General features: G+C 36.4%; 1 protein-coding gene across 1 annotated transcript; it reads left to right on the top strand.

The window, feature by feature from the left end:
- The first annotated feature begins 266 nt into the window (after positions 1–266).
- RPF1 (ribosome production factor 1 homolog) lies at positions 267–16,737 on the top strand. Its single transcript, NM_001083417.2, is given in 9 exon segments — positions 267–518; positions 1,924–1,980; positions 4,054–4,134; positions 10,618–10,713; positions 11,279–11,432; positions 14,903–14,985; positions 15,415–15,596; positions 15,774–15,900; positions 16,447–16,737. Coding segments are annotated over 9 exon segments (1,050 nt in total). The 5' UTR covers positions 267–290; the 3' UTR covers positions 16,489–16,737.
- Positions 16,738–16,746: the final 9 nt, after the last annotated feature.

Below are 16,746 nucleotides of genomic sequence, written 5' to 3'. Positions count from 1 at the left end.
TCGCAAAGAGTCCGACAGGACTGAGCAACTAACACTTAGGTTTGAAGGGCTCTCACATTGATAACAGTCAATAATGGATTTCAGCAATTCATTTCACAGTTCACACGCCTGGGCAAGCTCCGTATACTCTCCTCAAGCCTAAATTTCAGCACCTCCATAAACTGATAAAACTCAGCAAACATACACTTTCCTTTAAGAACTTCCCGACCCCGGAAATACTAGCTTAAGGACGGGGGTGGGAAGAGGAAGCTACTTCCGTTTCCGTACAGACCACAAGAAGCAAAAATACCATGGCGAAAGCCGGAGGTAAGAGCGGCGGCAGCGGAAAGAAAGGCCTGAAACGCAAAGCCGCTACTGAAGAATCTCAGGAGGCTGCAGTCGGTGAGGATGGGACGACGGAAAGCGGAGTCCAACCCCCAAAGACGGCTGCCTTTCCTCCAGGATTCAGCATTTCGGAAATTAAGAACAAACAGCGGCGACACTTAATGTTCACGCGGTGGAAACAGCAACAGCGGAAGGTATGAGGCGGCGTAGTCGCCAGGGCGCGTGCGCGGTGTCGCTCTGGAGCCAGTGGGGTTGGGCGGACTGGATGATGCACATGCGTGGTCACCCCTGCCCGGGTCGCAGGCGGCGCTTATTAATCCGGAAGGGGTAGAGGCCAAGCAACCTTGCCCTGGTTCCTGCATCCTCATTTTTACCACACTCTCGGCTCAGCTTTCCGTCTCAGCAGCAAGGATTGCTTTCCTTGTCAGCTCTGTTGTCCTTGTTTGCGAAAGAAAGCAAGAAGTCTTGCTCTCCCTATATTAAAAATTACTTTCCTGCCTGGCTCCTCTGCCCCCCGCCCCCACCCGCCAGACTTAAAAGGCAAAAATTTTGGTCTCCGATTTACCTCGTCAACCCAAAGTTGGTTAATGCCTAAAATCTGCAATACAGGCAGTACAAACATCCAAAATGATCCTTCTCTGATTGCTGTAGCCGCCCTTACCGAAGTTAGACTGTAAAGTTTATAGAAATTGGATTTACTCTTTCCCGCATTGTCCTACGAATCTAGGAGGTAAACACATAGAGATAAAGCCCAAGTCACGGTGCTTACTTGTGGTTTAATTACGCTTTGAAGCAAGTTGCTTATTGCATATCGCGAAAATTCATACACAATATTCTTTTTACTTGCCTGCTGCCTCTTGCTAGACTTGTTAAGGCCCTGCACAGTGTCTTATTTGTCGTAGGTGACAAAGTGCTATTGGAGTACTTGGAAGGGACAAAAAATCCATTTTGGTGCGCACGTATGGTGCAAGGGTGTCTTAGATTTCTTGGGTCTGTAATTTCTAATCGGAGACCTGGTGGATTGAGGATCAACAGGCGCTAGGGAAAAGAAATTTTTTAGATTGTGTGTCAAGCATCCTGTTCAGAGGTCCCCAGAAGTTACAGATTTACAGTACATCCTGCAGATTCTGAATAATAAAATCATATTTTGATTATACAATGTTTGAATAGCTAATAATGGATTTATTGTAAACAATGTGAAAATTCTCATTATCATTATTTTTAGCTCTTTTCAAGAGAAGCCACCAGATTAGCCGTAAGTTTTCTTTAGGTTGCAACTTGTTAGGAATGCAAAACAACAAAAGCTTGTTAATTTGTTTAGTATACATTTTGCACTTTCACTTTATTTGAGGCTTTAGAGTAAACGATAAAGCTAATGAAATTTTAAATATTCAAATTTGTCAATTTAGATTATTTTGAGGGAGCAAGATCATCTGGTTTACAATAACTTGGGTGTGAAAATCTAAATCTGGATGTTTATTTTAATACAGTTCTAAGACTGGTCAGTTTAAATATTCATAGCATTAGTAATTTCATTATGTGTTTGCTATGTAAATAGTAGTTTCTCAATATTGTTCTTTTCTTTTTTAAATCCTTTAGGAAAAATTGGCAGCTAAGAAAAAACTTAAAAAAGAGAGAGAGGCTCTTGGTGATAAGGTAAATAAAATTTTTAGTCTTCTGCTTTATATCTTGTATTAAGGAATGTTCCCTGATATTTACATTGAATCACTTTATTTTAAAATTTATTATTAAATATTTTGAATGTTTAAAATAATGTAAAAACAATACAGCACACCCCTTTCTATCCTTTACTCAAGAAATTAAGCATTAATAAATAGTGTTCAAGTGTCTTATGTGGTATTTTCTGATTGCTTTCCCCTCCAAAGACAACCACTCATTGGGACTTCCCTGGCAGTCCAGTGGTTAAGATTCCACACTTCCCCTGCAGGAGGCAAGGGTTTGATCCTCGATTGATTGGGGAACTAAAATCCCTTTGTCCCGAAGCAGGGTCAAAAAAAAGAACAATAAACCATGAAATTGCTTTTTATTATTCCCATGCACTTTCTTTGTTTCCTTTATTATGTTTGTGTGCATAAACAGTAAATACAGTAGTAGTGGTATTTTGCATGTTTTCAAAATTTCAAAATGGTGTATATACTTCCAGCTTGCTTATTTTACTTTATGTGTTTGAGAGGCATAGACACATTATCCCTGACTGGGAATGAAGAAGATCCCCACCATAGGCCTGTAACTGGAGTTCTTCAGACTGGAAGCAAAGGCATTTTGTTATGCTAGGCTGAAGAAAGGCATGGTAGGGCCTCTTCTTCTGTAGGGTTGGGATGTGTGAGAATGAGAGCTGACACAGAGGGTATAAACCTGTGAAGAGTGAGAATGGGGAGTAGGAGGAAGGTGAGACACCTGAGTGGATTGTGGCAAAGAAGAGAGCATCAAGAAAGGATTTAGCTATTTTTGTGATACTGACAAAAAATGAAATCTTTCTATTGAAAAATTTAAAAAGAACTATTGAATGCTTCTGCATTATTGCACAGCCAAATTATTTTCATTTTATTTATAGTTCTAAGTTGCATTTTATACTTGAAAATTTTTTTAAATGTTCAGTTCCCCCCTCCTCCCATCTCTTACTTAAGATGGAGTACCAAGTAATAATAAGCATTTGTGAGGAATGGAAAAATACAGACTATATACATATACTGTATACAAACTAAATACTACTTTTTCGTGAATTCTCTTGAATAGTATTAGATTAAATCACAGGAAATTCCAATATTAAGACTGTTTTCACCTGCAAAATCCTATCAAGCAGTGTTAGTCTCTTTTTAATTCAGTAATCAGTTAGTTACAGCAAATTAATATGCTGATCACCATTTGAAAATATCACCGTTCTTGTTTTTGGATTGATAGATGATCTAGAACTGCCTCTTTTTAAAAAATTACTTAAAACTTAATATTTATTAAAATAATAAAGAATTCCTAAATAGTTTGTCAGGTCATATTCATCTCTGTTAGTGTACATGTATTTTAGATTAGTTTTAATCATGTATGGTTATGGTTTTGTGTTCTTGCTCCTTAGAATTTCATTTACACAATTTCTTGATCTAAGCGGAGTGTGTGTGATTGCTGATGCTAACGGTATTCCATTCAGTTGGCGATGCTGTAGTCATCATCTTGTTGTTGGACATTTGCCCTATTTACTGTTCATTCCTCTAACCATAGTGATTATACATATTTCTTTGTATAAATTGCTCCCCTTTTCTTTCCTTACCAGAAATTCTCTAAACTAGAATTACTAGTTCAGCAGAAAGATACAGATTTGTAGCCTTTGTTAGATATTTCTGAATAGCTTTCTGAAAGTATTCGAACAAAGCTACCTAAATATGTACCTTTGTAATTTTTCTGTTATGTTTGATATTTTTCATCTTTGTGAATAATATTACATCTTGAATTCGGTTTTCTCTTTCTGCCACTTTTGCCTGGTTTTAAGCCATTTTATCCTGGCAGCAGTTCTTCCAGTAAGTACATGTGTGTGCTCAGAGAGTTAAAAAGCCTCTTACTCAGTATTGTTACTAGGACTGATGTAGCAGTGGGCTGAATGAGAAACAGGTTGACTTTTTGCATTATTTGCAGATTTTTGTTATTCTTCCTCAAGCATAATGCAAAATTATTAATGTGAAATGCTTCCCACACTTAACATTTTTTTCTTTTATTTAGGCTCCACCAAAGCCTGTACCCAAGACTATTGACAACCAGCGAGTATATGATGAAACCATAGTAGATCCTAATGATGAAGAGGTAAATGTTAGAAGTCTTAAATAAATTTGGGTAATCACATTTGATAAATTATCTGTTCTTATGCCAGTGTTTAAAGTTCTAGCTGGTGAAGTTGTATTAATGGATTGATTTAGCTATAATGCTGGCATGTTATCTTATTATTTGTTGAAGATCATTTCATAATTGGGTTTTCCAACAATGCTATAGAAAAAGTCAATTATTTATTTTCTCAAAAGGTATTTTATGCTTAGATAAACTTGTCATTTAATCAATAACATTTCCAGTGTTTTTTAATGTCATTTGAAAAGCAGTCCTTGTTTTATAAATTTTTACTATAGATATGTGTAGTATTTGTTAGACATTTTGACAGCTAAGGTAATCTGATGCTATTTTTATGTGTGTCCATATAAAACTCCTGGTTTCAAGATAATTTTTCACTTTTCCCTTTAGTTTGCAACAGTACAGTGAAAGAGTCAAGGTTTTACAACACATTCATGTACTTAATTATCAGAAACGGATTTCTCTTATTAGAGTGAGAAAGGAAATCAGTTTCTTTCTTCCACTCTTCCTTCTTTATCCCTCTTACATAACCAGTTTCCCAGCACCATTTTTGAAGTAGTACAGCCTTTCTCATAGTAAATTTTAGTGCTGTGTGATATATTAGTTGTCCGTGTGTGCTGAGTGTTTTTTTTTGGTAGCTTGTCACTGGATTGGTTCTTTAGTTTCTTAATTATTTAGCTTCATGGTAAGTTTTGATAGCTGTGAGGGAAAGATGCCCCTTGCCATTCCCGTTCTCAAATCCCTCTCTTCAAGAGTGTTATCTTCCTGGATCTTTCATCTTCCATATAAAAGTATGAATCATACAAAATCAGATCAGTGTCAGAATCTAGGTAGTATTGGGTTGGCCAAAAAGTTTGTGCGGGTTTTTCTGTGTCATCTTAACGGAATGTTTTACAGAACAAACTTCTTGTCCAACCCTATATGTGTGTGTGTATATATATATCCACTATATATATATATATATATATATATATATATATAGTATATATGCACGTAGGTAGGTAGTGAAGTGGCTCAATTGTGTCCAACTCTTTGAGACCCCATTGACTCTAGACTACCAGGCTCCTCCATCCATGGGATTTTCCTGGCACGAGTCACTGGAGAGGGTTGCCATTTCCTTCTCCAGGAGATTTTCCCCAACCCAGGGATTGAACCCGCGTCTCCCACGTTGTAGGCAGATGCTCTACCGTCTGAACCACCAGGGAAGTCTTAGTATATATGTATGTATGTATATATATCTTATTTCAGTTCAGTTCATTCAGTCGTGTCTGACTCTTTGCGACCCCATGGACCGCAGCATGCCAGGCCTCTCTGTCCATCACTAACTTCCAGAGTTTACTCATCTCATGTCCATTAAGTCTGTGATGCCATCCAACCATCTCATCCTCTCTTGTCCCATTCTTCTCCCTCCTTCAGTCTTTCCCAGCATCAGGGTCTTTTCAGATGAGTCAGTTCTTCACATCAGGTGACCAAAGTATTGGAGTTTTAGCTTCAGCATCAGTCCTTCCAGTGAATATTCAGGACTTTTTTCCTTTGGATGGACTGGTTGAATCTCCTTTCTGTCCAAGGGACTCTCAAGAATCTTCTCCAACACCACAGTTAAAAAGCATCAATTCTTCAGTGTTCAGCTTTCTTTATAGTCCAACTCTCAGATCCATACATGACTATTAGAAAAACCATAGCTTTGGCTAGATAGACCTTTGTTGGCAGTACTATAATGTGTCTGCTTTTTAATATGCTATCTAGGATGGTCATAGCTTTTCTTCCAGGGAGCAAGCATCTTTTAATTTCATTGCTGCCATCAGCATCTGCAGTGATTTTGGAGCCTCCCAAAATAGAGTCTGCCACTGTTTCCATTGTTTCCCCATCTATTTGTCATGAAGTGATGGGACCAGATGCCATGGTCTTAGTTTTCTGAATGCTGAGTTTTAAGCCAGCTTTTTCACTCTCCTCTCTCACTTTCATCAAGAGGCTCTTTAGTTCTCCTTCACTTTCTCCCATAAGGGTGGTGTCATCTGCATATCTGAAGTTATTGATATTTCTCCTGGCAATCTTGATTCCAGCTTATGCTTCATCCACCCCAGTGTTTCTCATGATGTATTCTGCATATAAGTTAAATAAGTAGGGTGACATTATACAGCCTTGACGTACTCCTTTTCCTATTTGGAACCAGTCTGTTGTTCCATGTTCAGTTCTAACTGTTGCTTCTTAACCTGCATACAGATTTCTGAAGAGGCAGGTCATGTGGTCTGGTATTCCATCTCTTTCAGAATTTTCCACATTTTGTCATGATCCACACAGTCAAAGGTTTTGGTGTAGTCAGTAAAGCAAAAGTAGATGTTTTTCTGGAACTCTTTTACTTTTTCGATGATCCAGTGGATGTTGGCAGTTTGATCTCTGGTTCCTCTGCCTTTTCTAAATCCATCTTGAACATCTGGAATTTCGTGGTCCACGGACTGTTAAAGCCTGGCTTGGAGAATTTTGAGCATCACTTTGCTAGTGTATGAGATGAGTGCAATTGTGAGGTAGTTTGAGCATTCTTTGGCATTGCCTTTCTTTGGGATTGGAATGAAAATTGACCTTTTACAGTCCTGTGGCCAATGCTGAGTTTTTTCAGATTTGCTGACATATTGAGTGCAGCACTTTCACAGCATCATCTTTTAGGATTTGAAATAGCTCAACTGGAATTCCATCACCTCCAGTAGTTTTGTTCTTAGTGATGCTTCCTAACGCCCGCTTGACTATGCATTCCAGAATGTCTGGCTCTAGGTGAGTGACCACACCATTGTGATTATCTGGGTCGTGAAAATCTTTTTTGTATAGATCTTGTGTATATTCTTGCCACCTCTTCTTAATATCTTCTGCATCTGTTAGGTCCATACCATTTCTGTTTTTTATTGTGCCCATCTTAGCATGAAATGTTCGCTTGGTACCTCTAATTTTGCTTCACGGGGCCTTTAAATACTGAAAATGTATTTCAGTGAATATCATTATTTTCTTCATACAAGTTATACACATAAATCTTGTTAGAACTATTCCTGGGTATCATATTTTTTTCTTATTAGTATAAATCACATCTCTCTGAAAACTATTTGATTTGCTAATTTACAAAAATGAGATTGATTTTTGAATCATGATCTTTTAATCAGAATTCACTAATAATTTTTCTGAATGGTTTCATTTGATGTTTAGGTAATCATTTCTGCAAATATGTTTTTGTTTCTTTCAAACCATTAACAATTTCTTTTGTGCTTACTAGAACTGCACCATAATGTCAAATAAATTTTAAAAAGCAGTATTATCCTCTCTTCCGTGTTACTAATTTTAAAGAATACTTCAGTGTATCATCATTAATGCATGTGTCATTAGTGGTAGATTTTCCTTATGAGTTATGGAAATTCCATTCTTTTTTTTGCTGCTTTGTTTGTTTAATGATTGAATTAGAAAGTTAGATGTCTTTCCTGCAAATATTAAGATAATTTATGCACTTTTCTGCAAATATTGAGATGAATATCCAGTTTTCTCCTTTATTCAGTAATTTAATAAATGAAATGGACTTTCTAGTGTTAAACCTGTTCTATTCATGGGGTAAATCCAATTTAGTTAAGGTGTTTTATCTTCTTAAAATTTTGTTTTGGTTTGTTAAATGCATTGTTTAGAATATGCTCATGAGTGAGACTGAAGTAATACCGTTTTCATTCCTAAACTTCTTTATTTGAGCTTTCACCAGAGACATACCTGTTTTGTTATTCTTTTCAAGTTACTATTTTATTTCTCTATTAAATGTTTTCTAATTCACTTATATCTCCTCTTACCTTTATTATTTCTTCTATACTCTGAGTTTATTCTATTTTTGTTTATTTGATTAACTCATTTTCATCTTTTTATGATGAGCAGTTATGGTCATAAAATTCACATTTGCTATAGCCCACAAGTTTTAAGATGCATTTCTTTCATCATCTATATCTGAGTACCTCTTCTAATGAAAGATGATTTCTTCTTGCTTGCTGTATTTTTTTAGTTCATTGCCCCCCCGCCAATCCTTATTTTTTCTTTCTTTCTACTCACTTGGGGTTTTAGTTGCTCTAGCTTCCTAAGATGGAAGCTTAGATTATTGATTTTATTTTTTTTTCTAATATAAGCATATAAAACTCTGGTGTTCGCCCAAGCACTGCTTTAACCACCTTCCATACATTTTGATGTGTTTGTGGTGTTTTCATTTTCATTCTGTAGAAGATATTTTCTGGTTTCTCTGGTGATTTCTTCTTTGGCTTACAATTTTCAAGAAGTATATTGTTTAATTTCCAAATATTTGAGGATTTCCCCGATTTCTGCTGTTGATTTCTAATTCAATTTTATCGTGGTCTGGGACATATTTTGTTTCATTTCACTCCTTTTCAATTGAATAAATGTCCTAGCATAAGGTCTATTCTGGAGAATGATTTATCACAATCTACTTCTAGTAAATACTTACACAATTCTGGTAAAATACAGCAAGTTTGCACCGGTATAGCTTTGTGACCTCCACTCTTACTCATGCTGTTAATTGTCAGCTCATGTTGTTATGTTATCTATGTTATAAACCCAGTGTTGTAATTACTGCTTTAAACATCCTCATATTTTAAAAAAAAAAAAAATTAAAGAGTTTACACACAAAACACGCCAGCAAAGTCTCATGTTTACCTTCAGCATTACCTGTTTACAGTCCTCTTCTTTCCTGCTTCTGGGTCATCCAGTATTGTTCTCTTTCAGCTTGCAGGATTTTCTTAAGCCTTTGTTTTTATAGCAGGTCTGAGATCTAATTATCTCAGTTTTTGTCTTTTTAAAAGCGTTTATTTTGCCTTTTTTTTTTTTTTAAATTTTGTGGGACATAGAATCCTTGGTTGACCTGTTTTTTTCTTTGAACTTGTTCTATTGAATTTTGACCTTTACTGTTTCTTTTGAGAAACCAGTCATTACATTTTTCCCCGGCACATGATTTATTAAAGTTTTCTGGGTTTTTTTGGCTTTTACCGTCTGACACTGGTGTGTTTAGGTATTGTTCTTTTTTTTAATTCTACTTAATGTTTGTTGAGTTTGGACCTGTCAGTTAAGTTTTTAATCCATTATTTCTTGAAAATTTTTTTTTTTCTGCCATCTTCTGTCCCTGAGGAATTTCCTTTTAACACACTGTTGAAATGGTTAACATTATCCTAAAAATTTCTGCAGCTTTGCTCTTTTTGCTATGATTGTGTTCTCCATCCTTCAGATTGGATCGTTAGTAATCTGTTTTCAAGATTATTGATTTTTCTGCATCTTAGATCTATTTTACAATATTTTTACAGGCTAAAAAAGCCTGTATTTTTCCTTAATTCCTTGGATATATTTGTTATGACGGCTTTGAAATTGTCACTAAATTCACCATCTGGACCCATTCGGTCAGTTTTTATTGACTTCTCTTCCTGATTATACATCATACTTTTCTGTTTCTTTGTATATCTAATATCTTGGTTGAAAATTGGACACTTTTGGAAAACATTGCAGTAACTCTGGATTGTTTTTATTTTCTTTTACAGGTTATTGATTTTTTTGTTGTTGTTTTAGTAACTTGTCTGGACTTAAACTGGAATCTCTCTGACAGTAGCATTACACTACTGCTTAATTTGTGTTATCTTTAACCTCCCTTCCTAGAGATTTTCCCCTGTGTTTGTGTGACTCAATGGTCAGCCACTGATTTGGGTAGAGGTTGCATTGTGAAACCTTGGGCCCCCAAGACATACATACCCTCTGCCAACTGCGGTGCGTGTGGATTGAGGAATGCATTCAAAGTTGCAGCCTTTCTCACGTCTCCCTTGTCTTTCATGTGCACTGGATTCTCAGGTCTCTCTTACGTGTAGCTTAGTTGTCAGTCAAGGATTTGGGGAGAGATTATGTCAGTTTGTCTACGATTTTTTCACTTCCAGAGCTCTCATTTAAATTTCTGGCAGAATCACACCTACCCTGAACTAGGCCTGTAACCTTGGACTGGCGAAGCCAAGTTCACCTGCCCATCCTCGATTCTGGTCTACCACCTTTGGATCCAGGATTGCTGGTTCTCGCTTACTATTAGTCCTGAAGTTGATAAAGTTACTGTTTTCACCACCCAGGTTGATACGGGAAATGGAATAGCTCTAGGCAAGATTCTTGATGTTACTTGCCCACAAATGGATCCATTTTTCTAGAATGAATGCATCTCAATTTCTTGAAATTATTTTTGACAGTTTTTTTTTTTTCCAGTTTTATATTAGTATTCTTCATCTAGAAAATTATCCAACGTCTTCATGTTGCCATTAACCTGACCTTCCTGGGCCCTCTTTAAATCACGAGTCAGCTAGATACCCAGTGTTATAGAATCCTACTAGAATTGCTTGTAAAATGCTGGCCCAGTAGTGTTTGATGTAAAGTTATCTCTCTTTCTGTTTTCAGGTTGCTTATGATGAAGCTACAGATGAATTTGCTTCTTACTTCAACAGACAGACTTCTCCCAAGATTCTCATCACTACATCAGATAGACCTCATGGGGTAAACATATCAATTACTATAGTTCTTGAATTCTTAATTTTCTTACATAGGTTATTTAAAATAACTTCGTTCAGAAGAGTTAAATTTTTAGTAATTGCCTTAGGTAATGTCTGTAAATAAGCTAAATGTATCGGTGATGTGATGTAGGTTCACCAAGTGTGATTCTTCGTGATAGGCTTTCTCAGCCTCAGCACTGTGTAAACATTTTGGGCTGGATTTTTTTATTGTTCAGATTGTCCTGTTCATTATAGGATGTTTAGCAGCATTTCTGGCCTCTATCCACTAGATACCCATAGCAGCCAACTTCTACCACTACCATCAGTCATGACCACCAAAAATGTTTCCAGATATTTCCAAACATCCCTTGATTACAAAATTGTCCTTAGTGGAGAATGGCTGCTTTAGGTAGATCAGCCTTTGATGGAGGATGAAACTGGATTTCATTCTTCCCTAGCCTTGCTCTCTATTAATAACACTATAATGATTACTTCTTTCCTTATAAATATATGCCACTTAGATTTTTATTCTTTTTCATTTTTGAGGATTTTGTTATTTTGTTTTATAGAGAACAGTACGACTCTGTGAACAGCTCTCTACAGTTATACCAAATTCGCATGTTTATTACAGAAGAGGACTGGCTCTGAAAAAAATTATTCCACAGTGCATCTCAAGAGATTTCACAGACCTGATTGTTATTAATGAAGATCGTAAAATACCAAGTATCCTTTGTTCTTTTTAAGGCGTTTTCTTGTCTCCCCTTCACCCCCTTTTAAGATATATTTAAAAGAATAAGAAAAACTTTTAGAACATAATTTTTTCAACCAGAGAATTATAGATCTCTATTCCAGACTCCGAACTGATTTTTCCTTTTCACTCTGCAAGCATTTGTTAAGGACATGCTATAAGCAAGACATTATTTGTTAGTAAAAGATAAACAAGAGAAAGTCAGCTTCAGGGAATTGATAATCTAGTAGGATAAAATAGATATGTAAACAAACAAAAATATTGTGTAGATAGTACAATTACAGAGGGCAGTAGAGTATACAGTACAAACTTTGGTAAAAATCTGCCCTGGGGACATTAGGGAAGAAGTACTTGACAGAAAAAGACGCCTAAACCCTGTCTAGGTGGATATGGGTGAATGAGGTAAGGCAGAGGAAGAATACCTATTGCAAAAATATAACTGAAAAGATATAGGTATGAAGGTGCTCTCCCAGTTGGGGATCTGCAACTATTTTGATATGGCTAGATTTTGTGTTGCCAGAAGTGGTGTCACAATATTGCATTTTTGAAGTAGGTATTTGGGCCCATATTATGTATTTCAGATACCAAGAATAATCTGTCCTTTTACTATGATTCTCAGATCCAAGGTGAATGTGTTACCTCAACCCTAGGTATTTCTTCCTATTTTGAGATAAGAGATCATACAAAGGATGCCTAGATTTGTTTTTGTCATTGATGTTGTTTTACTTACTCATTGCCTGTGAACTCAGTAACTTTAAAGATGGCCAACTGAATGTCAAAATTATTAAAATTACTAAGGATTTATAAACAATGGGGATAGTACTTCCATGCTGCCAGGATAACATTTTTAAAAAATCAACGAATACTGCTTTTTAAAAAATAATGGTCCACAATCTATTTTTTTCCATCTAAATAACTTTTATGGTGTTTATTGTTTTCAGTATAAGTTAATTAAAGACATCCACTTGATCAGTCGTGTCCGACTCTTTGCAACCCCATGGACTATAGCCCATCAGGCTTCTATGTCCATGGGACTTTTCAGGCAAGAATACTGGAGTGGGTAGCCATTTCCTTCTTTAAGTATCCCCTTGTACCAGTTGCTTTTCAGAGACTTTTAAGACTGAACTAGCTTTGTATTGTTAGTCATTTTATAATTTGGCTGGATTGTGAGTTTAGAAAAAAAGTCTCTTGAATACTTAGTCTATTCCAGAAGAGATCTGCTTTGAAGATAGTAATCCCTGCCCTTTTAAAACATGTTGTCCCCACCTCCACCCCGCAATGAGGTTTCAAGACCTTTGTTCCTCTGTTTGGGGCAGTACTTCCTCACTTTCACTTTTTTACTCTTCCTTATTTCTAAATGGAAATTTGACGTAGAGAGCAGCTTATATAGGGTGTTTTACATTCCTGGCCTTTGAGTCGGTCATAACAAAGTAACTTTCACATCAGTGGTGACAAAATGCCTCTGTGTATTTCTGACTGCAAATTACCAGCTAAGGTTTAGGACTCAGGTGTAATCCCACCCCAGTTTAGGTACGCCGTGTAGCACTTGAATGAATCTTCCTGACCCTTCTCAAACTCTTCATTGCTAAAATCATTACTGAAAATCGGGATGAGTCCTGTGTGGCATGGTTTGTGTTAGAGATTAGGAATAACATAAGTAACACCTTTTGTACAGTGCAGGTACTTAGGAATTGATACATTTGGATTTTGTACTTTCTTTTGACACAAACCACAACTTAGTGGAAATTTCTAGAAAAGATTCAAGCCTTGATTTAGGTTAAATGACTTCTACTTCTCTTAATCCCCTTAAGATTTTATGATTTTTTTTTTTGTAGTACAAATGATATAGAAATACTTTTGGCTGTACCTCATGAGTATAGCCAAACCTTGAAGCGAAGGGAAGTATTCAAATATTTACTAATAATCTGCTGTGTAGTAGGCATAGTATCTGTCAGAAGTAGATCTTAGAGTTAATGGATTCATTGGGAAGAAAGGCATTTGCGTAATTGTAACTCAAATGACAAGTGCTATAGTAACAGAGCTGAGAATATTTAGAGCTTAATTTTGACTGTAAAAAGAGATGGCATTTGAAGCAGGCCTTAATTGATGAGTAAAATATTGTAGATACTTGAAATAGCATAAGCAAAAAGCACACGATAGGATTAATGTTTATGGTGTATTAGAGAGACTGTCGGTGTCTACCAGTTATGAAACAAGATGTAGAGATAGGTTATTAATAAAAGGGTAGTGCAGAGCCGCAGTTTGAGTGCTATGCTGATGTTTTTATAGATGAGTCTGTTAAGAGTAGTTTCAAACTACCTATAGCTGGCAAAACTATCAAGGCATCTAGTTTTTCACTTAGCACATAAGAAGCTATGAGAAACCACAAATACAATGGCACAGCCGAGTCCCATAGCTTATTACTTACAGAACCAAGGCCTAAATCCAACTTGATTAGCCTATATTAGGAGACAGATGTTCTTGAAGTGGTGAAAGAAGTCAGATCGAGCAGAATAGTGTTTTCCTAAGCTGGGTGGAAAAATCTCAAGGACCTCAAATAAGACAGTAACACCTGGGGTAAAAGAGGCAGCTATAGAAGTGAGGAATTTATGAAGGTAAAAGCAATAAATGGGATCTGGTGGTGGGAGAGGAAGAAGTTGAAGATGATAACCACCATAGTTTCTAATTTAATAAATGAATGGGAGAATGTTGATGTCTTTTAAAGATGGCAACATCTGTTTTATAAAACTTATATTGTGTGCAGATACTTGTAAGTCTAGTTCTGACCTCCTTTTAAGGTTAAGTATTTGAAAGAATCAAGTTGTGCTACAAAGGCTTGAGCTGCATCCCAAACTTTTAAAGCCCTTGGGCAGCTAGCCTTGATTGTAGGTAGTTATTTTATATTTCATTTGTAATTTACAGTTTATAGCCTAATTCTGTTTGTGGTAGGGTCAGTAAGTGGTTAATTAATTGGTTGATTTTAAACTGTAGTACAGTAGTCCCAAGAATTAAGACCTTGTCTCTTGAGAACACTAATAACCTTGATTTCCAGAAGATGTATCTGGACTTAGGGGATATTCAAAACTGCATATCCTGGCCTTACAAATGTATGAAAGGTATATACAGACTATATTCCATTTGTGGTGCTACAGTTATGCTAGAATCTTATCCTTATTCCTGTATTATAGTAGTGGATTTTAGCTCTTTTCGTTTACTTCAGTGCTTAACATAATCTGTCTTTCTGAAAGATTCGGGTTGATTTAGGTCTTTTGAGTTTTGGGTATGGTGTGAAAATCAAGTCAAAGGAATACATGCACCCACTTATTCACCTGATAGGTGAATTACCTACAGATTTTAGGAGACTTCGGGCATACAAAGAACTAGTTATTTAAACAGCTTAAAGTTTAGATTACAGAGTTCAGTGTGTCCTTAGCTTTTTGAACAGATGGATTAATTCTGAGTCACCTGCCCAACGGCCCAACTGCTCACTTTAAAATGAGCAGTGTTCGTTTGCGTAAAGAAATTAAGGTGAGTTTTATGCATTCCTTGACTGGCACCGGTCTCCTCACAGTATGATTAGTATATGCTGTAATCTGTAGATTAATTGATTTAATTTGGGGGTGGGGCTGCTTGGTTTTGTGATGCCGTGTGGTGAGTGGGAGCTTCTGGTTGTGGTGCACTGGCTTCTTGCAGTGGCTTCTCTCCTTGTGCAGCATGGGCTCTAGGCACGCAGGCTTCAGTAGTTGTGACTCAAGGGCTCTAGAGCACAGGCTCTGTAATTGAGCATGGGCTTAGCCACTCCATAGCATGTGGGATCTTCCCAGATCAGAGAGGCTATCTATAGTAATTTGTCATTAAGATAACTAAAATGTTTCAATGTCATGTGAATTCTAAAACTTCAAACTGCAATGAGATGTATTTTTGCTACTTTCTTGTGACTTTTCATCATTTTTCTAGAGAAGAGGCAAAGACCCAACAGAACACATACCAGAAATAATTTTGAACAATTTTACAACACGACTGGGTCATTCTATTGGACGTATGTTTGCATCTCTCTTTCCCCATAATCCTCAGTTTATTGGAAGGCAGGTTGCCACATTCCACAATCAACGGGATTATATCTTCTTCAGATTTCACAGGTGAGTAAAGTGCTTTAACTCCTTGGACTTTGACTTCAATTATGAAACACGTTTGCTATATAAACCTGTTTCCCAATGTATTCTGACAAGTACTGTAGATGAGAAATTAAAACTGACATATTAAAGAAGAATAGTTGGGTTCATTCAGACTGACTTCCTTAACTCTTTTTCTTTAAGATACATATTCAAGAGCGAAAAGAAAGTGGGAATTCAGGAACTTGGACCACGTTTTACCTTAAAATTAAGATCTCTTCAGAAAGGAACCTTTGATTCTAAATATGGAGAATATGAATGGGTCCATAAGGTATGTGCTTACTCTATGAAAAGCCATTTAGGCAATTTTAAAAAGGATGGAATGAGAATAAAACCATGCACTTTAAGTTTTGAGTATTTATACCTTAAATTATGCTTGTGCATTTATTCCCATGAGTTAAAACTAATCTCTGATATAGCATTCTGGTCTAGAGATTAATCTTTGTTCACCTAAAACATCCCTAAAGATCAGTGGTTTGAAAGGTGGACCAGTAGCATCACCTAAGAACTTGTTACAAAGGCAAACTGTTGGGCCATAGACCTGCTCAATCACTAGCTTGGGGAGTGGGCCAGCAGTCTGTTTATAAACCTGTTATAATGATTCTGCTGCATGCTTGAGAATTATTGCTACAGAGAAGTTTGGAGATCATTTTAAATCATAAATGAAAATGATACTTTAAAAATACATAGGCCTGACTTTAAAATTATATATATATGCACACACAGGCCTGAAGATTTAAATTCAGTCTCAGAGACAAACCAAGAATGTTTTGCACTATTACCTATGAATGTTAACTTTTTTTTTCCCCCTCCCCAGCCCCGGGAAATGGATACAAGTAGAAGAAAATTCCATTTATAAAGGACTGAGAGGATGGTATTAAACTGTGCTGAACAGGCCTGGAGTTTATGAAACAAGACTTCTCAAAATGGCAGTTACTGATTTTATAAACCGTCTTTCATATCTGAACAAAGTGTCAAGTGCCATGAATTACCACTATTTATGTAGCAAATAAAAAGGTCATTTTGTTAAGAGTTTGTAAGTTTCCTAAAATCTAATTCTCTTATTTTTAGGTAACTGTGAATAAACTGGAATCAAGATTCAAACTAACATTCCCAT

Source organism: Bos taurus, chromosome 3, assembly GCF_002263795.3.
Source record: "Bos taurus isolate L1 Dominette 01449 registration number 42190680 breed Hereford chromosome 3, ARS-UCD2.0, whole genome shotgun sequence".
In the NCBI taxonomy this organism is placed as follows: Eukaryota; Metazoa; Chordata; class Mammalia; order Artiodactyla; family Bovidae; genus Bos; species Bos taurus.
Note: the sequence above shows the minus strand (reverse complement) of the source record. Positions and strands in the feature narration are given on the sequence as shown.